This window comes from Chenopodium album, chromosome 9 (genome assembly GCF_948465745.1).
Source record: "Chenopodium album chromosome 9, dcCheAlbu1.1, whole genome shotgun sequence".
Lineage (NCBI taxonomy): Eukaryota > Viridiplantae > Streptophyta > Magnoliopsida > Caryophyllales > Amaranthaceae > Chenopodium > Chenopodium album.
In genome coordinates, this window is record NC_137842.1 from 56967567 (window position 1) to 56992156 (window position 24590).

Here is a 24590-nt window from a genome sequence, read left to right on the forward strand (position 1 = left end):
TCTTGGCATCGTTTGTTGGTGAAGCTATGGCCTCAACCCACTTAGACACATAATCGACGGCTACAAGTATGTAGCAATTCCCATTAGAAGATGGGAACGGCCCCATGTAATCAATACCCCAAACATCGAATATTTCTACTTCAAGAATCCCGGTTTGGGGCATCTCATGCCTCTGCGAAATGTTGCCAGTCCTCTGGCAAGAGTCACAAGCCTGCACAAAAGTGTTAGCATCCCTGAACATAGTAGGCCAATAGAAGCCTGACTCATTAATCTTAGCCACCGTTTTATTGGGGCCGTGATGTCCTCCATAAGGTGGGGTATGATAGGCGGTAAGAACGCCATGAGCATCCCATTCGGGAACACACCTGCGAAATAATCCATCTGCACACTCACGAAACAAAAAAGGATCATCCCAAAAATAATGTTTAACATCAGAAAGGAATTTCTTTTTCTGTTGGTAGGACAAGTCAGGAGGTAGAGTACCACCCACTAAATAATTAGCAAAATCCGCATACCATGGGTGTTGCTCTACAACTGCATATAGGTTGTCATCAGGGAAAGAATCATCTATAGGTAAAGAATCCTTACCCTCATCATACCTGATACGTGACAAGTGGTCTGCCACTACGTTCTCTGCTCCCTTTTTATCTTTTATTTCTATGTTGAAATCTTGGAGCAAGAGAACCCACCGGAGTAGCCTTGGCTTTGATTCCGCCTTAGCTATCAAATATTTTAATGCTGCATGATCAGTAAAAACAATAACTTTAGAACCAACAAGATATGATCTAAATTTTTCTAAAGCATAAATAACAGCAAGAAACTCCTTTTTCGTAGTGGCATAGTTGACTTGGGCTTCATCCAAAGTTTTGCTAGCATAATAAATAGCATGCAAAACCTTGTCCTTCCTCTGTCCGAGCACGGCTCCTAGTGCAAAGTCACTTGCATCATACATGATCTCGAAAGGAAGGTTCCAATCGGGAGCACATATGATGGGTGCCGATATCAAAGCCTGCTTGATCCTGTTGAAAGCCTCAAGACACTCGTCAGTAAAAATAAATGGGGCATCCTTGAGCAAAAGCTGTGTCAGTGGTTTAGCAACTTTAGAAAAATCTTTGATAAAGCGGCGATAAAACCCCGCATGACCCAGGAAACTTCTAACTCCCTTAACATTAACTGGGGGAGGTAATTGCTCAATCACTGATATTTTAGCCTTGTCTACTTGTATGCCCTTATCAGATACAATATGACCTAGGACTACTCCCTCTGTCACCATAAAGTGACATTTTTCCCAATTAAGGACTAAGTTGCACTCTTCACATCTTTTCAAAATTTTAGCGAGATTAATTAAGCATGAATCAAATGAAGAACCATATACGCTAAAATCATCCATAAAGACCTCCATAATAGACTCTATGAAATCAGAAAAAATGCTCATCATACAACGTTGAAAGGTAGCGGGTGCATTACATAAACCAAAGGGAATTCTACGATATGCAAAAGTGCCATAAGGGCATGTAAAAGTAGTCTTTTCCTGATCTTTAGGGTGAATCGGAATTTGGAAAAATCCCGAATACCCATCCAAATAGCAAAAGAATTTATGATTGGCTAACCTCTCAAGCATTTGATCAATAAAGGGAAGAGGGAAGTGATCATTTTTAGTGGCGATATTTAATCTACGATAGTCTATGCACATACGCCACCATGTTACAGTTCTAGTGGGAATTAATTCATTCTTTTCATTTGTTATCACAGTCATCCCACCTTTCTTTGGCACTACCTGCACAGGACTTACCCACTTGGAGTCAGAAATAGGATAGATAATACCTGCATCAAGTAATTTCATCACCTCCTTCTGGACTACTTCCTACATGTTAGGATTTAATCTTCGTTAGGGTTGAATGCAGGGCTTGTAATTTTCCTCTAGATGTATCCTGTGCATACAAAAGTCAGGGCTAATACCCTTGAGATCATCAATACTGTACCCTATAGCCTTCCTATGGGTTTTGAGAACCCCTAGAAGTTGGGAAGATTGTAGGTTAGTAAGTGCAGTACTGATGATCACGGGGTGTAGTTCCTGTTCATCCAGAAAAACATATTTTAAATGAGAAGGGAGAGGTTTTAGCTCAGGTTTCTTGACCTCTGCAGGTTTTGATTCCTGAACTAAATTTACTACCTTCATTGTTTCCTCGGGGCTTAAATCTTTTAAGGAAAGAGCCTTTTCAATATCCTGTACCTCATTACCCTAAATGCTTGCATTGTCGCTAGATAAATTCCCGCAGAGAACTTCCTCTAAGGGATCCTTCGCAAGAACCTGTGGCAAGCTATCATCACAAATATCCTCCATTACATCAATTACATCAATGTAGCAACAATTTTCCTCTAGCATAGGCCCTTTCAAAACCTTCCCTAAATTGAAAGTAACATTATCGTCACCTACAGAAAGGGTTAGTTTACCTTTTTTTACATCAATAATCGCTCCTGCAGTATGGAGGAAAGGCCTACCTAATATAATGGGTATTTGTGTGTCCTCTACCATGTCTAAAACAACAAAATCAACAGGAATAAAAAATTTACCAACTCTGACAGGTACGTCCTCTAAAATACCTAAGGGGTATTTTACCGAACGGTCTGCCATTTGCAAAGTTATATTAGTGACTTTTAATTCTCCCATATTTAGTTTAGCGCAGACAGACGATGGCATGACACTGACACTAGCACCCAAATCGCACAAAGCTTTATCAATAAAAACATTCCCAATGTGACAAAGGATAGAAAAACTACCGGGGTCCTTTAATTTAGGAGGGGATTTGTTTTGCAATAAAGCGCTACACTCCTCTGTGAAAGCTACAGTTTCTACTTCATTAAAGGCCCTTTTCCTAGTCATAATGTCTTTCATAAATTTAGCATAAGCAGGAACTAGAGTGATTAAGTCAGTAAAAGGAACTGTTACCTGCAGGTTTTTCACCACCTCTAAAAACTTACCGAATTGTTTATCAAGCTTACTCTTTAGATGTCTATTAGGGAATGGAAGTTTGATAACTGGGCTCTGCACATCTCCTCCCTTATCCTGTGATTTACCCTGCACAGAAACATTAGTAGGGTTAGTATCTATTTGTAGCCCTGCAGGGCTAGCAGGATTAGCGTTTGGTATAGAGGAATCTAGTTTAGGAACTGGTCTATCTTCCTTTGGCATAGGAGGTCCATCATAATGTGAACCACTCCTTAGAGTGATTGCATTAGCATGATCTGTAGGATGGATAGGTTGTGATGGTAGAGCTCCCTGCTGACGGGATTGTAGGGTAGATGAAAGTTGTGCAATTTGATTGTCCATGATTTTATTATGGGCTAGGATAGAATCAATTTGCGCATCCCTACTCTCCATATGCTTTTGCACGTTGGCAAGCATTGCTCTAATTTCTGTCATGGCAGGGTCGGAAGATGATGAGGGTGATGCTTGGCTTTTCTGGCCGGAATTAGGATGATAATATTTTTGCTGTGGTGGGGTTTGCTGTTGTGGTTGTTATGGAGGTGGAGGATTTTGTACATTGGTGCTCCGGTATGAAAGATAAGGATGATTTTTATAACCGGCATTGTAGGAATTGGAATAGGGGTTATTTTGCCTATAGGCTTGAAAGGCATTAACTTGTTCCATAGAGCTCCTACAATCTTGCTCCCAATGACCTACAATTCCACATTTTTCACAAAAAGCTTCATGGTTAGCAACAGTAGAAACATTAGCTACAGAGTTAGGAGCAGCAGTAAGATTATCTAATTTTTGACAAATAGATGTTAATTGAGCTTGCAAAAAGGATACGGAATCGACACTATGTTTTCCTTTATTTGCAAACCCTCTCGGATTCCCATATTGGGAATTGTGTATTGTCATGTCTTCGATAACCTGTCCTGCATCATCCACATTTAAATTCATAAACCTCCCACTAGCTGCCGAATCTAGCTCTAATCTAGAAGAATTTCCAAGTCCATTATAGAATGCTTGGATCAATTTCCATTGTGCTAGATTGTGGTGAAGGCACTCTCTCTGTAGATCCTTGAACCTCTCCCAAGCCTCATATAACGTTTCGTCGGCCTCCTGAGCGAAGTTCTGAATAGCACTCCTTAGCACCGCTGTTCTCTCTGCAGGATAATATTTATTATAGAAATTCAGAGCAAGAGTTTCCCAGTCAGTAATACCAAGTGCAGTTCTATTCAAACCATTAAACCATAATTTTGCTTTGCCACATAATGAAAAGGGAAAAAGAATCTCCCTGATTTGGTCTTGCGTGACCCCGACTAGTCTAATGGTGTTACAATATTGGCAAAAATCTGCGATGTGAAGATTAGGATCTTCACCCTTAGCTCCGCTGAACTGCTTCCTCTCTATCATTGTGATAAATTGGGGCTTGATCTCAAATTGAACTCCATCTAGAGCCGGAGTGGGAGTAAGGTGCGGGAAATCTGTGAGCTTCGGTTGCGAGTAGTCACTGAGTTTCTTCTGGGCCGTCATCTCTGATTCTGAATCTGAAGGAATATCTGTGTCACTAGAATCAGGGTGAGGATCTCTTCGATCGTTGTCCTCCTCAGAACCCGCCAGAATTTGTCCATAGAGTTTCCTTTGCCTATGAAAAGAACGCTCGATCTCAGGGTCAAAAGGGATGTAACCTGATCTGGAACACCTGGGCATAAACAAAGAACTAAAGACAAATATGAGAATTGCCTCAAAGAACTAATGTTCTCTGAGGCAAAAAAAGGGATAATCTAGACTACAAAAATATAATCAGAAAACAAAAATAAAATCGTTTCCCCGGCAACGGCGCCAAATTTTGACAGGGTAAAGTCGTATCCCCTAATCAAAAATAAATACCTAAGTCCTCTAACTAAAGTAGATAGGGAAGTAGGGTCGAACTCCACAGGGAAACAAGTCTTTTTACTCCTAATTATTTATTATAATCTAAATCATCTAAGTAACCAATATTTTTGGGAATAAAGTCTATACTACGAAGAATAAGTTTAGGGAGAAAGACAATAATAAGAAGGCCAAGGGTCACAGGTTCACCAATAATTAATATTCCAGGATAGAACGAAGTAATTAATAATTAACAATGCACAAATAACACGATTAACAGGCTCTCGCAATTTACTAATCAACATAGATCTAACAGGCTCTCGCAATTTACTAGATCTTAGTTCTTATTGAAAATAGCCTTTGATATTAAATTAACATCTGCTCGATTCATCAATTCAATATAGCTAAACATTCACAATCAAATTACATTTGCTCGATTCATAATTTAAATGCAAAGAATTAAAACAATTCAATAAGAAATTATCATGCAAAATCAATAATCAATATTAACAAACTATCCCTTCATATTAATTATGGATCCCCATAAACCCTAGAATGGAACTACTCACACATCATCATAACTAAACCAATCAAGTAAATAAGTAAAATCATAATCAAGGAAGCAAATAAAATAACTGAAATTAAAAGGGAAGAAATTATTACCAAAAAGAATTCTGGAATTAATGGAATAATTAAGAACAAAAGTTGAGAGAGAATTTAAGAGAGAGAAAAATACTAAGTAGAGAGAGAAAGTCTAAGAAAGAAGGTAATCTAATAATTTCGTACAAAATCGTATTTAAACGTTTTCTAAAACAAGAATTAAAACTAAATTTAATCAGGTCTTCTAAAAACGCGCGCCCGATCGGGCGCGCCTTTTTCTCCGCGTTCTTCCCAAGCAGCATCGCCCGATCGTGCTAGAAGCTCGCACGATCGGGCGCGCCCATACTACTAGTCTTGCCGCGCCCGATCGTGCTAGAGGTAGCCTGATCAGGCGGTTGCTTCTCCTTGAGCTTGGACTTCGATTAGGCTTGATTTCTCGGCCCAATCCGGATTTCCTCCTCGGGTCTTGAGTACTTGGTCCAAATGCCTCGGGATCCCAATTACCGAGCCCTTAATCACCGGCTCTCACCGATCCTGGGCTCCAAAAGTGGTCGTGTCCTTCTAGCTTCCGTAGTTGATCCATAAAGCCCGGGAAAATGCTCTAAGAGTGCAATTTCCTGTAAAATACAACTAAAACTACAAAAACACTAGAACACACAAATTACTAATAAAAGTGGCCCGAAAGAGCCAAAAACACTACTAATAACGACCAAGGGACGGGGGTAAAACACTATATAAAATGGACATATCAGCAACCCAATCAGGGAAGTTACGAGGCCGAATGAACCCAGCGTCTAACGACTTTTTTACTTCGGCAGCTGCCGCCTGACTTCTCTCCTCTCCGTGGTTTCTTTTCTTTTTCCGAATGGGCTTCTTTTTAGGATCCACGGCGAGTTTGTGGACAACAATATCCGGGCTGATGCCTGACATCTCTTCCACTTCAAAGGCAAAAATGTCTTTGAATTCTTTTAGCATTTGGTGCAAGCTTGCACCCAACTTAGCAAAAGCAGTCGTCCCCACCTTAACAGTTTGCTCTGGCCAACTGTCGTCCAGAGGAATATTAATGTGCTCTCCAGCCGGCTGGGGACGGAGGTCGTCTAACCGCTCCTCGGTCAGTGATTGCTATTGCTTTTCTTTTTTGACCGCCACCAGCTGATCATGTTCTCTTCTTGGCGGCTCGTGGGGTCAGATGGTCATTCTTGATAGCATCAAGGTCTATTGGCTCTTTGCCCTGACCGGATGCAGCTGTTGTGGGCTTGACGTCCAAGAGATAGCATTCTCGAGCCGTCTTCTGGTCCCTGTTCAGGGAGACAACAGTTCCATCATCCCTCTCATACTTGACCAGCATGAGGGCAGGGATGATGACGACCTTTCCCTCATTAAGAGTGGGTCGTCCAAGAATGAGATTGTACAAGGTCAGCTCTTCAACCACCAGAAACCGGATGGTCATGTGCCGACCGCTTTCTTTCTCCCCCAGTAGGATAGGAAGATCAATCCGCCCAACTGGGTGCATAACTCCTCCCCCAAATCCAACAAGGGGATGGGAGATATCCATGATGCTATCCGGCTTGTACTTGAGGTTGGATAGACATTTGCGGCTGATGATGTTTGAGGAGCTTCCTATATCTATTAAGATGCGGTCATCATGCGGCCGACGGACTTTGCCTCTGTCCTTTTCGGTGATGATGACTTCGGGGAAGGCGGATGTGCTAGCCGCCTGTTCCTCTTCTACAGAATGGACCATCTTTCTCAGATGGTCCTTGGTGCCCCGAATGGTCAGGCCACCTCCGGCGAATCCGACTGCTATTGTACAGACCGGTCCCTCATCGGTTTCAGAACTAACAGTAGGCTGGGGAGTCTTTTTTGCTAGACTGCCCCGGATTCGCCTTGGAAGTCACTTTGGTTTTCACATAGGACTTCAGCGCTCCTTTGTTGGCCAAACGGTCAAGAGTTTGCTTAAGGCTGAAGTAGTCGTTTGTATCATGGGCCAACATCCTCATGGTAATGTCAGTGTTTGTTTTTGTTCGGATTTTTAGCGGAACCTTTCATAGGAGTCGGATTCACTTGTAACACCCTAGAAATTCCTTTCCTTTAAATGCACACTTTACTCCTTTTAAAATACGTTTTAGGAATATCTAAGACATTACCGCCACCGTGAAAACGGCTAAGGCAACTATCAAAGATACACAGCGGAAGACTTGAAAACCAAAAATATTTAAATAACACAATTTAAAAACCAAACCAACGAAAATAAAGTTGAAAATCAACAAAACCAAAGCCTATTAAAATCCACTACAACTTGGAACCATTTAAGGCCCTTATTCAAAACCGAAACAACCAATCTTTTGTGTTAGTCCATAAAGTAATATAATAAAATATTCAATGCATAAAACACATCATATTCTAATAGAAGCTAGCATGATTCTCTCTTCACTCATGCCCCGTCATGAACATGCTTCAATACCTGAAAAGTGTATCTCTACTTGCCCCCACTACTCTCCATTAAAATGGATCATCGTAGGGCCAAGATAAAGACATGGCCAGACACAAACAACACACACAATCAGCAAAGCTGAGTACATAAGCGTAATTAAACACACTAACATGCATTCTCCTATCATCACACACACTTACCTCATTGCACCTGTTTACAAGCACACACAACAATCAACAAGACACTTTAACTAGACACTAAATAATTCATTTAGCGTTGATTACGCATCGAACGGGTTTCCAACTAATCCTATCCCAATAAATTGGGGTTAACTGACACGGGAGCTAACCGTGCCAGCAACAAACCTGTGCCACACATAGGTGGCGGAATTCCAGCGCATAAAAAAAAGGAATATACAGCGTCCTGTACTCCGTTAGAAGTTATGATCAAATATAAAGTCACATAACTCCCCCCATATGTTCATACTCAAGGTATATACGTTCCAAGAGTTTTGGTGCGTAATCTCTTTCACTTTACGTTATTTACATATTATTAGACTTGGTGATGACTCTCAAGGCATAATAAGTCAATCAACAATAATTATTCAATCAAACAAATATAACAATTTAATTCTTGAATAATTAGTGACAACATAATATTTAATGTTGAACCCTTTTTAATTCTACCTCAGTGTCGAAGACACCTTAAACGCATAAAGCGCCAACAATCCTATACCTCGGTGTTAAAACACCTTAAGTGCACAAAGGCACCAACATACAATTTATTCCTTGTGTACATAGACACTTATATAGCTCCTTTCTCATGCTTAAAGCGTCAGTAAAAATTATATGAACCATAATAAAATTTCCTTTCAATATTCCAAACATAATTAAACAATTAGTTTAATTAAACATGCTCTCTATCATGCCATAAATAAATATGTAGTCCATATAATCATGCCAAAATAAAATTTTTCCAATCCATAAACCATCACAAGTAATTCATGCTTCACAATTCAATCACCAACACCAATAATTCACGATTCAATACATAAACCTTAGCATGATACTACTTGTAATTGATTGAAATTAAACCTAGCATGATTCTACATCATCAAAATATGCTAAGTACGCGAACGTACCTTGAATACGATCTTAAAATCGTCACGACTAGTAAAAATTGCTCACTTCGAAGTCTCCTACACATTAAAATTATAATAGAGCATTAAAACCCACTCTAAACAAATTTCCAGCAATATATACTATCCTAAAACCCCTCTTAAAATAATTTGAATAAGCTGAAATTATATTTAAAACACTCTAATTAAGTCCAACTTAATGGGTAATTTAAATTTCCTTCAAAAACATAATATTAAGTGCTCTACATAAAATTTCAGCACTTTATTTCTAATTAAAACTTGCTGTAATTTAGTCTTAAAACACTTTAATTGAAGATCTAAACATTAATTCCTCATATGCTTTCATAATTTTCATAAATCAAGGACCTAGGGTTTCAAAAATTGGGGCTTTTTAATTAAAACCAAATCTGAAAATTAATTCATACAATTACAATTATCAAACATCAAAATTAAACCCCCAAACTCATAATTTATATTTAGATCCAAGAATAGATTCAATTAAAACAAGAAAGCTTCAATTTTTTTTTTATATAAGGTTCAAAAAAAAAGGGGAAAGGGGAAGAAGGGCGGCAGCCACCACCGGCTGCCGGCTGCTGGCGGCGGCGACTGCCTGCTGCCGGCGGCTTGCGCCTGCTGGCAGCGGTGGTGAGGGAGGGCAGCCGAAAGTTTAAGGGGAAGGGGGAAAAAGAAAAAGGAAAAAAAATAAGGAAGAGAGAGAGAGAAGTTTACCTTGGGTTTTCTCCACTCTGGGCAAAGTTTGATTTGCCTCATAAGTAGGATATTTATACCCCTTCTCTACTAACCCTCTTCTAGGTTTTCCTAATTCCTTCCCTAATAAAACTTGTTGAAAATTAAACTTTCCTAAAATAAAACCCCAACTTTTAAATAAAATAATTAAATAAACTTTCCTTTAATAATAATATTAATTAAAATACTTTAATTAAAATAATTACAACTATTTAAATACTTTATAAAATACATACTTTAAATAAAATGCGTATAAAAATACGGGGTATTACATCACTAGAGTCAGCCGATCCTTTATCTCCATGAGGATGGAGTAGCTGTCCTTCTAGAACTTGTACCTTGGAACGTACGGCTTCCACTCTTTCTTTTTCTTCCAGGCTTGCTGATCGGAGTTATCAACCGTCCAGATCTGTTTTTTCTTTTTGCTCTCTTCTGGTTTTAGAGACGGCTGAGCATGTCGACTCTCCTTCTATCGGTCAAACTTCTTTGAGTTTGACTACTTATTGGAGGAGCAGAGCTCGGTCGCCTGTATGTAGGCTTCCGCCTCCATCAGGGCTCCTTGGAGGGTGAAAATTTTCTTGCGGACGAGTTCGAACTTAAAAGTCGACCCGTCCTTCGGACCTTTGAAAAAGTCTGTATAAGCCACTTCGTCAAACAGTCATTGCATCTGGATTCTCACTAGATTGAACCGCCTGACGTACGATCGCAGCCCTTCTCTATCTCCCTGCTGCACATAGCCTAGATTAAGGCTCGTTTTCTTTGCAGGGATGTTCATAGAGAAGTTAGAAGCAAAAAAGAATGCAAGCGCCTTGAAGCTATTGATGAAACCGGTCGGTAGATTGTCGAACCACTGTTGTGTTATACCCTTCAGGGTGGCTGGAAAGCAGCGACACCAGGCGGCATCATCCAACCCCTGTAAATACATGATGTGGGTGTATGCAGGGTCTTCTGGGTTGGCGGTACCATCATAGGTCCCAACCAACACATTTTTAACCTTGGTCGGTTGTTCGGCCTCGGCTATTTCCCTAGAGAGCGTAGAGGGTTGTTCCCCAAGGTTTTGTAGCCGAAGCTGCCAGTCCATAGGCTGGTAGTTGTATGTCGCCTGTCCTCCGAAGAAGACAGGCTGAATGTAGGGCAAAGCAGGCGGCCTGTATAATGGTTGTGCCATATACTACGTCGAATTGATTACATGGGGTCCTACCCCTGTACAGATTAAGAATTCCTCATAGAGGTATTCTGATAGCTATCATGGTAAGTCGATGTAGATGCCGACTCTGACAGTTGTTGTGTCTTCTTCTACTCGATATACTGCCGAGCATCAGGGAATGTTTTCTTGCTACCATCCTGCTGTACATGACGAATGGCTTTTCTTGTCACCGTTTCTAGGAAACAGAGTCTTGAAAGGTCGAACTGGGGTCAAGCCTTCTCCTTTGTAGCACGGTGAGGAGTCGGTTGTCGGCCCCTGACTAACTTCTGTTACCTAGTCTGAGCTGGTTTGTTGGCCGACTGTTCCTTTCTAGGAGCAGTCGACCGCTTGGTGATCAAATCTTTGATTTCACCCTTGAGACTACTCATGAATTTCAGGAGCTCATCTCAGGTGACTGGCGATGACCTTGCCGCTTGGGATGGATTAGCCGGCTTCCCTGAGGGCTTACTTGACCGTCCAGGGGGACTCCTTAGACCCGCCTGTCTTTATGACGGATGCGCTTAAAGATGAGGAACCCGTCAGGGGCCACATAGGTTTCGATGTCTCCATCGTCACCAGAGTCATGGTCTGTCTGGACCACCACTTCTTCCAGAGGCCGATTGGTCTCTAAAGGCGGCACATGTAGATCTTGTGAAGCCATCTTAGAGGTACTCTCCCCACAAACGACGCCAAATGTTTTGGGGTTTTTGTGTCCCTTGGGAGAGTTACAACTCAAAGATTGGATTCGACAAGGGCGCCTATACCTGCAAAACAAACGGAGCTCCGAATGGTCGGAGGTCTGCCTCCGAAGATTAAGTTAGTACGGAATCGGAGTAAAACGTGTGGAAAATAAGTTATCTGCTCGGATTCCAAGATCAGGTGTTCTCTGTTTTAGAGAGCAATAAATGCCTTAATGATTAAGACGTAATGATTGAAAGTTTCAAGATCTCCCAATAATTGAGGGAATCTTCCTATTTATAGGGTCCTAGGAAAACGTGCCCTACCCTAGGGTTTGATGACCTAGGGATTAGGGCAGCGCCGTTGCAGCACCCCTTGGGATTTGGGCCTTGAAGGCCGTCATTCCATGCCCGAGTGACACGTGTCGTCCATCTAGAAGGTCCATTTGGACGCCTCTCAGAGGGACACGTGTCGCTCTCTGTTTTGTCCACTTAGGGGTATTAAATACCCCAAATCATCATCCTTCTCATTATAATGATGACCTTCTCATTTGACCCTAATTTTATGAGTGCATTTGGCGTGAAATTTTGTATGAGAAAGCGACACATTTATAGTTTGGAAGAAAGGATGATGTCAACAGTTTTCTGTTTTAGAAAAAGTTAATAGATAAGGTAATTCAAATTAAACAAGATCCCATGTGACAATGTTTTGTCAAAACTAATATTACAAAATATAATCTAATATAATTTTATATCATCAATAGGCAAAAGTATGTCATGTATATCAACTAAAACAGAAGGAAGGAAATAGTTTGGGGTTCGGTGATTCTCAATGTTGGAAGAACAAATGAAATCTTTTAATCTCTGATGGAGAGGTTCTAATAAATCACTGTCGAATACGACCCGTGAATGATGGTATCTAGCTATATGGTGATTGTTAATCGATTTTGAGACTTGTTACATTGATTAATCGACTAGTAACGTATGTCATGACGCATTCTTGTCATGGATCATACGAGGTAGGAAAATTCCTAAAACAAAGACAATCAAATACGAAGTAGAGTATTATTTTTACACAACCATGAATTCTCATTTAATAGTACAAGACCATTCCAAAAACGTTTATTAAAAATTACATTTTTTTGGTTTTCCACAGGATTTTTATATCATATCGTACGTACTTGTCACCAATACAAGGTTTGCTACTTATTACGTACCTTAGCCTCTTGAAGTATCTATAAATATGGATCATTTGCTCAACTTTTCTAAATTATAAAATTAAATAAGTGTTGTAGTTTATTTCATAAAATAAAAAAGTTTTTAAAAAATGGACTATTCAAAATTGAGGGTTAACACCAAAGTTAAGAACGAGAGCTTAGAGTTGGATGAGCCAGTAAGTCCAACTACTGAATACTTTTTGAGTGAGGTGGTAACACTCTACGTTCTTGGTTTTATGGAGTTGGAAATTCCTGTTGATTTTTTAACTATCTTTGATTTCATCAAGGATGTCTTCGCTAAAGCTCATCCCCGTTTTTCTTCTATTGTGGTAGTTTTTTCTCTCTATCTCTCTTTCATTCTATTATATTTTACATCTATAACGTGTGACAAATAAACAATAATATATATGTTCAGTTATTGATATCTTTAATGGTTGATATACATTTTAGAAATATATACTGAGATGATTGTAACAAAGTTGAAATATATATATTGTACTTCTCACTTGTCAGATTGAAGATCAAAAGGGGAAGAAAATGTGGAAAAAAGTAGAAGTAAATGTCGAAGATCATATTAAAGTAATAAATTTTCCAGAAAATTTATCCGCCGAAAGTTATAAGGAGCGTTATGATGATTACATATCATCTATAGCTACTTCACAACTTCCACAACACAAACCTCTATGGGAACTTCACATTATCAACAACCCAAAACACATCAATGCTAAAGGAATTTTCTTATTCAAAGTTCATCATGCAATTGGTGATGGTACTTCTCTAATGGGAGTTTTTCTCTCTTGTGTTAAACGAGTCGATGATCCTACACTACCTTGTACTTTCCCTTCTAAAAGTAGTTCGAGTACCATTCAAAGAAAGATGTCTAACACAGAGCAAATTGTGATGAACATGTTCAATATCGTTCCTAGATTTATAGCTCCTATCATCTATTCATTGTATGATTTTGGACAAGGTGTTGGGTCAGTATTTATTGAAGATGATCAAACCCCAATAAGGTCGGGAAATATGGACACGAGTCTTCCAGGTTCGACTAGAGTTTGTTCAATGTCTTTTTCTCTCGATGATGTCAAAAGAATCAAGACACTACTTGGAGTGGTAAGATAGCTTTTTATAAAACTTATATATATATATATATGAAAAGTTTTAAAATTACCACCCAAAAATGTAACCATTTTCGAACTAATCACCCGTTTAATTTTTTATTTTAAATTACCACCCTTTAAATTAAATAAATGCTCAGATTACCAGCGATTTCAAAAATCTGGTGGATTTTCCGTATGTGGGCCCCACCTAACGCTTATTTTGACCCTTTTGATTGATTTTATCCCGATTTTTCTCTTTAAAAACGATCTCCTAACTTCAATTCACATTTTTCTCTTTGAAATTTGGTAGAATTTGGTGAAGGAAATGTGAATTAAAGTTAAGAGAGCGTTTTTAAGGAGAAAATCGGGGAATAATCAGTCAAAAGGGTCAAAATAAGTGTTAGGTGGGGCCTAAAGACGGAAAATCCATCGGATTTTTAAAATGAGTGGTAATCTGAGCATTTATTTAATTTAAGGGGTAGTAATTTAAAATAAAAAATTAAATGGGTGGTGAGTTAAAAAATAGTTACATTTTTGGGTGGTAATTTTAAAATTAACCTTATTTTTATGTTTTCTGTTAATTAAATTTATTACTCCTTCTATGTTTTAATAAGTGTTACAGTTTGACTTTTTTCACTATTTACATAATGGGTTTGACTTGATTAATTTACTAATGTATAAAAAAACAAATGTTATTGTATAATACTTCATCCGTCCCATAATAATAGACAAATATACTATTTTGGGTGTCCCAAAATGTTCCTCCTATTACTAAAAATAACACCTACTACTTTTTAGCTTTTCAATATAAATTACACACATCTATAAAATCATTACTTACTTTTTCTCTTTTTCACACAAAATACACACATACCTAAAATATCATTACTTATTTTTTTTAACTTTTTCATACAATATTCTCTACTTTTGATTATCCCCATACAACATTCTTCACTTTTTATCTTTTTCATACAATATTCCTCTATTTTTTCCATCCTTTTTAAAAACCGTACTTTTTACTTTTTTAGAGTTATTTGCCTGTAATTATGGGACAAAAGGAGTACATTGTTAGATTTGTTATAAGGTATACTTTCATAAAATCAACTTTCCTATAATTTTATTAATATATGATTAGATAAATTAACGGCCAAAGTCGTGTCTCGACAAGCGTGTTTGGTCCAATTGTAACACTTATTAAAACATGGAATATAACTTCCTATTTTAATTTATGTATTTTTGTTGTGAAATAGACCGTAAATGATATCATTGTTGGGATAATATTTCTTGGAACTCAATTGTACATTCGAGAAAAAGACCCAGGACAACTACGGAAAAAACAATCGACAGCAACGATATTTGTCAACGTTAGGAGTATGAAGGGAAATTTTAACGCAGAAGAGATGCGCAAAGGAAAGTTATTTGGAAATAGAATTACAAATATTGAAGTACCATTCCCACATTTGGAGGATATTGATCTTATAAAGCCACTCCAATTTATCAAGAAAGCACACAATATTATCAAAAGGAAGAGGAATGGTGCACTTGGTCTACATCTCATGGCTGGCCTGCTTGAGGTTATAAGGACAATTGGAGGCCTAAAGGTTTGTTATCTTATTTATTTTCAAAAATTAATTTTTTTTATGCTTTTAACAATTACATAATCCCCTAGTTCCGTATTGTTTGTAATATGAATTCACTTTTTCCTGAGATTTTTTTATTAAATGTTGCAAATAATAAGAGACCGAGGGAGTTATAATGAGAAATATATTATATAGTAATATTTAGAGTTAAGATTACAAAAGGGGTCCAACTTTTTGGAAAATATTGTGTTTAGGGTCTAACTTTTTTTTTACTTTGTGCTTGGTTCTAGAATAGGTTTTTCGGTGATATTTAATTCATTGTGTACAAAAAAAGTTAAATCCTTAGTTAAAAAAACTTGGACCCTTCTAGTTAACCAATAAAGAAATTTCTTTTTAAAAAACATAAAAATAAAACAACCAATTAGAAAAATCGAAAAACAATTTAACCCTTTTTTTGTAGTGCAAGCACACTTTTAAAATATATATTTAGCTAATTATTAGTACTTTAATAATAAATTAATAGTTCAAGCTTCATTTCATTGAATCTGTAATTTAGAAGAAAATCAATAAATTTTGTTATATTCACAATTTTTGTAGACTATTTTTAACTAATTAAAAGTGTAAAATTGATAATAATACTAAGAATTAAAAAATTTCATAAAATAAGAATTCAATAAAATATGAATCTTATTTAATAAACTTAGATTTCAATAGTTAATGCATAACTGACATACCCAATTATTGTGAAAAAATTTGGATATTTTTATTGCACCCTTATTCTAGAGAATTCAGGTACAACAAAAAATTAAAAATTATTTTGTAAATAATTATGATAATTGTAATAATTTTTGTATGAAAGTCATTTATTTTATAAATTATAAAACCTTACGAAGTATTACTAAAACATTTTATCGTTTAAAATAAAATCAGTTTTTTTTTTTTTTTTTTTTTTTTTGGAAAAAATATCAATGATTTTAGTTTAATTTAAATTTTTTATCATTATTCCAAAAAAAAAGGTTTTTGTCACCTATTTCTATAATTAAATGCATTAAGGGTCTAAATTTATTAGATTAGCAGGGTCTAACTTTTTTTTTTATCTAAGATTAACGGTGAGTTAAACTAACAGAATTTCCAACCTAGACCCCATACACAAAGTAAAAAAAAAAAAAGTTGGACCCCAAACACAATATTTATCAAAAAATTGAACCCCATTTGTTATCTTTTCTCGTACTTCCTCCGTTTTTTAAATGCATCTCTTTGATTTTTGCACTATTCACATACTACAGTTAATTTAATTTTTTCACCTCTATAAAATAAATAAATGTTATTATATAATATATCATTAGATTAGTCGTAATGTCTAGTTTTATAATATAATTCTGTTACAATTTTTACTAATAGACAATAAAATATATTAGTAGTCAAAGTTGTATCTCAACAAATGTGCCGATCAAACTAATGCAAATATAAAAAAAAATTATAAATAAATAAATAAAAAAAAAACAGAGGGAGTTTTATTTAATGTTTTGCGTTGACAAACACAAGTGTTATAAAACATATTACTGGGCCTCAACTAAAAGTTTAATTGGATGGTTGAGAGTGAGGAATATATTTTATATTCTATCAACAAGTTTGAAAATCAAACAGTAAAAACAGAAAATAAAAAAAAAAAGGCTTATTACAATGTTTAAATTAAATGAACACAAACAATATAGATGTATAGATGACATAAATGTTCACCTTTGTAGGCTGCTGCACGAACACTTGAACGAAGATGGAAGAATTGTAGCTTTGCAATCACGAATATGATTGGGCCAACTGACCAAGTTAGTTTTGGAAACCACCCTATCAATGGCTTTTACTTCGTACCAACTGGAATTAATATGGTAAGATAATTTGTGTATCTTTTTATTTGATTACCAAAATTATCTATGTTTTACAGTTTTTGTTGTTGAACTTTTAGGACAAGATTGATTACTCTATTTATGAATCTCAAAAAGTAACATATAGTTTCTCGTTTCTTATTACAGAGTTTAATAGTGTCCGTGCTGACCTATATGGATAATATAAGACTTGGTTTTGTTGTTGAGAAACGCTTCATTGATCCCCACAAGTTTATGCCGTGTGTTGAAAAGGCGTTCCAATTAATTTTCGAAGCTGCAACAACTACTTCAAAATTATAAATATGTTTTATATATTTAAGTATATATAGAAAATTCTTCTCTACTCTATTTAATTTTTAATATTTTTCTTTATTGTACTCAATTGGTTTTGAGTTTTTCATGCTACCCACCAATAATATATATGAACGGGTTCATAAATAATTCATAAGGAGAAAGTTTGTGTATAAGTAAAGCTTGTATAAGTAATAATTTACAGCCTTATTATATATGAATGAAAGATTTGTAACTTTTTTATTCTTTATTTATTAACTTTCTATTTATTCTTAATACATACTTTTAGAATACTTAACTTCCTTCTTGAGGATTTGACTTAATTTATGGTTTTCCCTAACTAATTTTATCTTGAAGAGAAAAAATAGATAAGAAAAGACAAAGAGAAGCTAGTAAGATTGTGCGCAACAAAGAGCTCTTGATACAATTTTAATGCTTTCAAAAATGTTGAATCTTGTTAATACTTTGATTAGTCAAATGAAGATTAGGATCAATCAAATGAAAGTTTGGATCAATAAAATGAGAATCATAATTATGAAAATGATAAAATTAATGATTTGATAGTTCCTAGTGACCTACTAAATGCATGATGTGTCTATTTTTGACAAACTAAGACTTAGCCCTGTTCACTTTACCTTAAGAAAATAATATTAAATAAAAATAATTTCAGTTCAGCAAAAGTAAGTTCAGTTATATTAAATTAATTTCAGTTTAGTAAAATTCAATTTTCTTAAACAAGAATTATGATAGAAATTCAGTAAAAAAAAATAATTTCAGTTCAGCAAAAATAATTTCAGTTCAGTAAAATTAATTTAGTTCAGTAAAAATAATTTAAGTTCAACAAATATAATTTTGTTCCAGTAAAAATAATTTTAATTCAGCAAAAATAAGGTGAAGGGAATGGGGCCTTAATAAAGAAAAAATAATTCCTCATCTTGTATTTATCAACTTAACTTTAAGGAAATTTCAGCAAAAATAACACCTACTAGGCTACATAAGACAAGTCATCTAATAATGCATATTGGTGCAGATTACAAAAACTTAGATATACTAGTCTATTCCTAAGTAATTGATACGTTCTCTTAGATATATAAGAAAATATTAGGTAGGAAATAAGCTTAGCTAGGATTAATAAAATAATTCATTCATCCATTCATAATATAATATAAATTCTTCTCTCTCTCTCTCTCTCACGGTGTCTAACTTTTGGGGGTCAATTACGTACCCTGTTCATTGTTGAGATTAATTAAATGCCCTAACTATTCACCTTACAGATGCCAAAAGAACAGTCAAATTACTTCTTTATATGAATAAGGTATTTTGTTTCATCAATTGAAGCACATTATTCAAATGTTCAATATGCCTTCAATACCAAAGAAGCTAAGGATTGTACACCAATATGTCATCAAAATAAAGACACATTTTCTTAAGATAGAGAGGAATGAAAATGTGGTTCATCCATCCTTGAAAGGAAGTCTAGTAATCCCAAAAGGAATTTCTAGAAATTCATAGTGCCCATACCATTGTGAGTCTTAATGCACGCACCTTAAATTGGTGATATCTAAGATCGATCTATCTTGCAGAATAATAGAATACATAAGCACTAGATGATAGCTCATCAAAAACCATCAAAAAGCTCATCCATCACTAGTAAGGGAAATATATCATGCACATTTTTTTTTCTCGTTAGCTCTCTCTATATATATATTTCGCACACACATCCTCCAAGAACCATTCTTTATTCCCACTACTAGTACGACAAGATCAAGATGCAAATGGGCTTCAAGCATTCAGCCATGTTGAATGATACCTTGAGTTAGCTAGCATGCATTTCACCCCCAAGGTTTTCAAATTTCAATGATGTCTCTATGCTTCAAACGATATCTAATAGGGTCTTATATTGATTACTTGATTAGCACCACACTCCTATGGTATCCTATGATCAAACAAACCTCTAGCAAGAGGTAAACTTTTAAGATCCTTAGATTAAATTAGTTGTCACTTGTAAAAAGTACAATTAAGCAGATTCATACAGATGATGTGAACCAAGCACCGCAATCAAATTCCCACTATACTAGTATACTCAAGGAGTAACAAAAGTATGTGTTATCGATTTGATGTTCAAAGTGGATTTGTTGTACCTTATAATACACAATTAAATAAATTTATTAAGGTGAAATCTACATAATATTTTTATTAATGTATGTTTCAAATTATGTAAAGAATCTGATTCTTGTCCTACATTAAAGATGAGAGGAGATATTTGGGAGATTAGTTACAAAAGCATATATAACTCTTAACGTTATTCATGATAAGTCAAGGAATTTAATGTTAATTTACATGAACATGCTTGATTTAAGAAAATGCTTTCTAACACCGATAAATGAGAGAAAGATAGGTTATGATAAGTCAAAGAATCTAAAGTTATAAACCATAGATTAGAGAGTAAAGCATAGATTTGGGGTCTAAGTTTTAAAGAAAGTTTGTGTTTAAGATCCAATTTGTTTTTTTATTTTTATTTTGGTTTTTAGGGTCTGAGTGCAATTTTCAGGCCAAAATTAATTAAATAACAGAGGATGAAAAACTTAAACCCTTAATTAGAAAACTAGTCCCTTTAGTTAACTAATGAATAAACTTGGACCCTTCAAAGTTCAACCTTTTCATTTACTAATTTCGGCCCTATTCACTTTTTTTATAAAAATAATATTAAGTACAAATATTTTCATTTCGGTAAAAATAAGTTCGGTTAAATAAAATTATTTTGGTTTAGTAAAAGAAATTCAAGTTGAGTAAAAATAATTTCAGCAATAAAAATAATTTCAATCCAATTAAAATTACTTAAGTTTGGCAAAAATAGTTTCAACTGGTGAAGTGAATACGGCCTTATACAAATCATGGCTAAGTAGCTAGCTGCTCACGAATTTTTAATGGTGAAGGAAGGTCTCTAACAATGGCAGAGGTATTTAATGGTGATGTTGACGACATAAATTCCCTAGTAGAGTTGTACGCTCAATTACAATTATATCCTTAACATTACACTTGAATATACTATTTTGCTCCTCAGAGGATGCCTGGATTGCAAAGAATAATTAGGGGGGTAATTATTAAAGCATTAACTATTCAAGGGGGAAGGGATGGGGTGGACAAAGTGTACAAGTGTAATTATTTGTCAGGTTTGGGAATGTTACCAGATTTATAATTTCCAGCCCATTTCCAAGATTTATAACTTCGATTTGGGGCAATTTACAAAGAAGGAAGCAACTTCAAATCCAATTCTTCAAGGAAAGTATTCGAAGGAAAGGAGGAGAGGAGGAGATGAGGAGAGAGAAAGCTTCAGTCGGCCGCCATAGCTAGGGTTACTTCGTGCTTGAAGGTCAAGAGGTGAAAGAGAAATGAAAATTTCTGGTCTTTTTTTTCACCCGTAAAAAGTTAAGCTGGGGGGGGGGGGAGAGAGTAATCCTTTACCCCTGTTTTGGGAGGAATGAATTACGGGCCAACATTACTACCCTCAATCCAGGTATGCCAAAAGGCCCATAATAATTAACCCATGACATTTTACGGGCTTTTACCCTCAATCCAGGCGGGCCCTCAATGTTATAAACTTAGATATTCTCTTGTTACACAAAATGTAAAACAAGAGATAGTTTTTTTCATTATAAAAAGTCATTTATTTTGTAAACATACGTTCACAAAACATATCAAGGCTAGGAAGAATTAGGAGTTTTCCTTAAGACAATGGCTTAGTGGTTAAAACTTTAGCTTTAAAACTTGAATACTGAATTAATTGAGAAGAGCATCATGTGACACTTAAACTAGTACCATTTATCCTAGCCGTAGATTATAATCTAGCGGATGACATTCCATCTAACGTTTAAACGCATTTTCATACATTTTACCCCCTCACAGTTGACAGTAGTATTATCTCTCCTCTCGACCTTCCGTTTTTTCTTTTTTCTCATCTCTTTCCTCAACAATTTGGGAATTCTTTCTTCTCAACATTGTTGATTTCTTCTTCGATTCATCAAATTTTCTTCTACAATTTGCAATTAAGCTAGCAGGTAAATTTTAAGTTTATCAATTTATGGTTATTTTAACAAAAATTGAGTATTATTATTATCTTGAAATTTGCCGAAAATTATTTTGTATCTTAGAATTTGTACGAATCTGATGATTTTGTTGAAGAATGGTGATGATAATGCTAATACAAGCTTTTTAAAATATGTTTTTTGGAGCAAATTTTTCTCTGGTAAACTGCACTTAATTATTGTTACTTTGATTTTCTCTCACTTAGGGTTTTGCTTTTTAGTTTGATTTAACATCTTTGATATAATAACTTGGATAATTGCTGGTTATTATTAAAATTCTAATCGATTTAAGATAATATTTATTAGGTTTCAGTTGTTAATCGATTATATTACTCGATTTTATTCTGATTCCGAATTCAAGTGCGAGGTGTTAATTTGTTTTTCTCTTTCATATGATTCTGTTTTTAGCTTGTTTTGCATCTTTGTGTTTAGCTTTACTTTTTTTGATCAGATTTTTCATATCTCTTGATTACTTGAATTTTATTACGACTTTGTATTTTGTTTGAGTACACTATCTAAATTAAGTGGAAAATGATGCATTATAGACTCCAATCACTCCATGCATAGCACTCTGAATCTAATTTTACAAGGCCTCGATTAGTCGTTTGCCACCAATTAAGCTCATGATTGCCATATTGTCATAGTTGTTTTGCTTACTTTATTTTTTTTTTGATGACTATATGATATATGAAAGATGAACAAGTTATAATACTTGGCTTTATTGTTGCTGTTTGCTTAGGTGGCTGCTCGTGGTGTGGTTCCGGAGTTGTTTCTGCTTAAATCCTTGTTTGGTGAGCGGTGCAGCGGCCGAGATTTGGTGCAGTGGCGAGCTGCTAGTTGCAGGGTGATCCACGGTAGCTGACTAGCTGGTAGTGCGGAGGTGGAGCTACTTGAGTGATAGGCTTACATATAGTAACTCTTTTGTGGCATGGGGTGATATCTTGTTTTTATACTAGTACGGAGTACTATATAGTGACCTTTATTTGTATATACTTGTGCATATTAAGGATATGGATACCTTGTTTTTATATTTACTGAACTTAATTTGCATATAGAAACCATTAATATAGTTACCTTATTTTTAGATATAGTGACCTCTGTGCAAGTTTCATCAAAGTTGATATTGCAACCTTGTTTCTATATATATATATATATATATATATATATATATATATATATATATATATAGTGACCTTTATATAAATGTCGTCAAAATTGTTATAATTTGATATAGTTAGCTTATTTTTGTATATAGTGACCTCTGGATAAGGTGTCAAATTGATATAATTACCCGAAGTTTATATATACTTACCTTATATTTGTATATAATAACATTAGCAACATAGAAATGTTATAAAATTGATGTAGTTATCTTATTTTTATGTATAGTGACCTTTAGTTTTGTATATAGTGACCTTTATGTAAATGGTGTCAAAGATTCAAAGTCGTTATAGTTACCTTATTTATGTTCATAGTGACCTGTATGTAAATTTTGTCAAAATTGATATAATTATCTTATTTTTGTATATAATGACCTTTGTGTAAATATCGTCACAATTGATATAGTTACGTTATTTTTATATATAGTGACTCTATATAAATGTCGTCAATTTAGAAAAAGTTACCTCATTTTAGTATATAGTGACCTTTAAAATGGTTGAATTGATTATATGTAAGGTTAGAAAGATCTTAGAGCTTATACACCATCCGATCTTTTGTGTTATTAATGAATGGTTGAGATTCCTTGTTTTCAGCATAAGCCTTGTTTTCAGCGGAACCACCCATGTATATATATATATATATATATAATATACTTGATTATAATAAGAACTCAACATGCTTCCCGTGTCATTAATGATATTTTTGTAATATTTCAACTTTACAAAGTGATTTCCAATTTCATTTCTAAAAATCAAATGAAAAGTTAGTAAAAGTAAATAAAATCAGTCATAAAGTAAATAAAATTGCCTTAAAAGTTAAAAAACTGGAAAACAGTTTAAAAATTTGCAAAATTACGAAAATTTCATATCATTAATGAATGCGGATGAGATGTGAGCAGTCGTATGTAACGTGATTAAAGGCTCCTTATTAAAAAAAAAAGTTACGGAGTATAAGAAACTACGTTATATAAAATTTAAGATATGTGAAAAATTATCTTATTAAAAAAATGTCATAAGAAACTACGTTATAAACACTAGATGTTGTAACTACCTTGTAAAACACTTAATGTTGTAAAAAGCTCCTTTTACTGGATTATTGCATTGAATAAGGGACACTTAATGACCCATTTTCAATCATTTTTTCTCCTTTTCTCACCCCAATCTCTCCAAAGTTTCCATATGTATAACCCCTAATTCCCAATCTCTTTTATTGTTAAATCAAACACAAGATAGTAACTTACAACATTTAGTTTTTATAAGATAGTTTTTTACAACAATTTTCTTATAAAGTAGTTTTTCACAAAATTTGATGTAAATAAGGTAGTTTCTAAAAAAAAAAAAAAAAAAAAATCTATTAATTTATTTGTTTCATACTCTTGTCTTATAATTTGCCTTCCTTCTTTATTACTCGCAAGTCGCAACTACTAAAACCTTCTCCTCTTAATTCTCATTTCCACTTGACCACTTCATGAAGTTTAGAAGTTGTGATGTGGAAATTTCTATAGACGTGTGGTTGTTCAATTGCATGGCAGCAGCCAAGCAATAGCAAGTAAAGTTTTAGTGGTGTGCTAAGCTTCAATCTCTACACATCCCATCAATCTCATTTTTACGTCAACTACTATCCACCACCCACCATAATTAATGCGAAG

The 24590-nt window shown here is 35.0% G+C and overlaps 1 protein-coding gene and 1 long non-coding RNA gene across 2 annotated transcripts; both read left to right on the forward strand.

The window, feature by feature from the left end:
* Positions 1 to 12952: 12952 nt before the first annotated feature.
* On the forward strand, positions 12953 to 17705 carry LOC145557770 (wax ester synthase/diacylglycerol acyltransferase 6-like). The gene is made up of 5 exons (XM_081618947.1): positions 12953 to 13171; positions 13356 to 13955; positions 15193 to 15543; positions 17271 to 17408; positions 17553 to 17705. Exons 1-5 carry the CDS (start codon positions 12953 to 12955, stop codon positions 17703 to 17705), a joined length of 1461 nt encoding a protein of 486 aa, XP_081475073.1.
* A 3814-nt stretch (positions 17706 to 21519) lies between these two features.
* Positions 21520 to 22815, forward strand: LOC145559929 (uncharacterized). Its single transcript, XR_014093031.1, has 2 exons — positions 21520 to 21754; positions 22521 to 22815. It is a non-coding gene; the product is annotated as an uncharacterized LOC145559929 (long non-coding RNA).
* Positions 22816 to 24590: the final 1775 nt, after the last annotated feature.

Bases quoted from the DNA above. Each gene is read 5' to 3' on its own strand.
- LOC145557770 (XM_081618947.1), top strand. From the start codon at position 12,953: ATGGACTATTCAAAATTGAGGGTTAACACCAAAGTTAAGAACGAGAGC. The intron at 13,956-15,192 runs GTAAGATAGCTT...GTTGTGAAATAG, and splicing joins TCAAGACACTACTTGGAGTG to ACCGTAAATGATATCATTGT. The intron at 15,544-17,270 runs GTTTGTTATCTT...TCACCTTTGTAG, and splicing joins GGACAATTGGAGGCCTAAAG to GCTGCTGCACGAACACTTGA.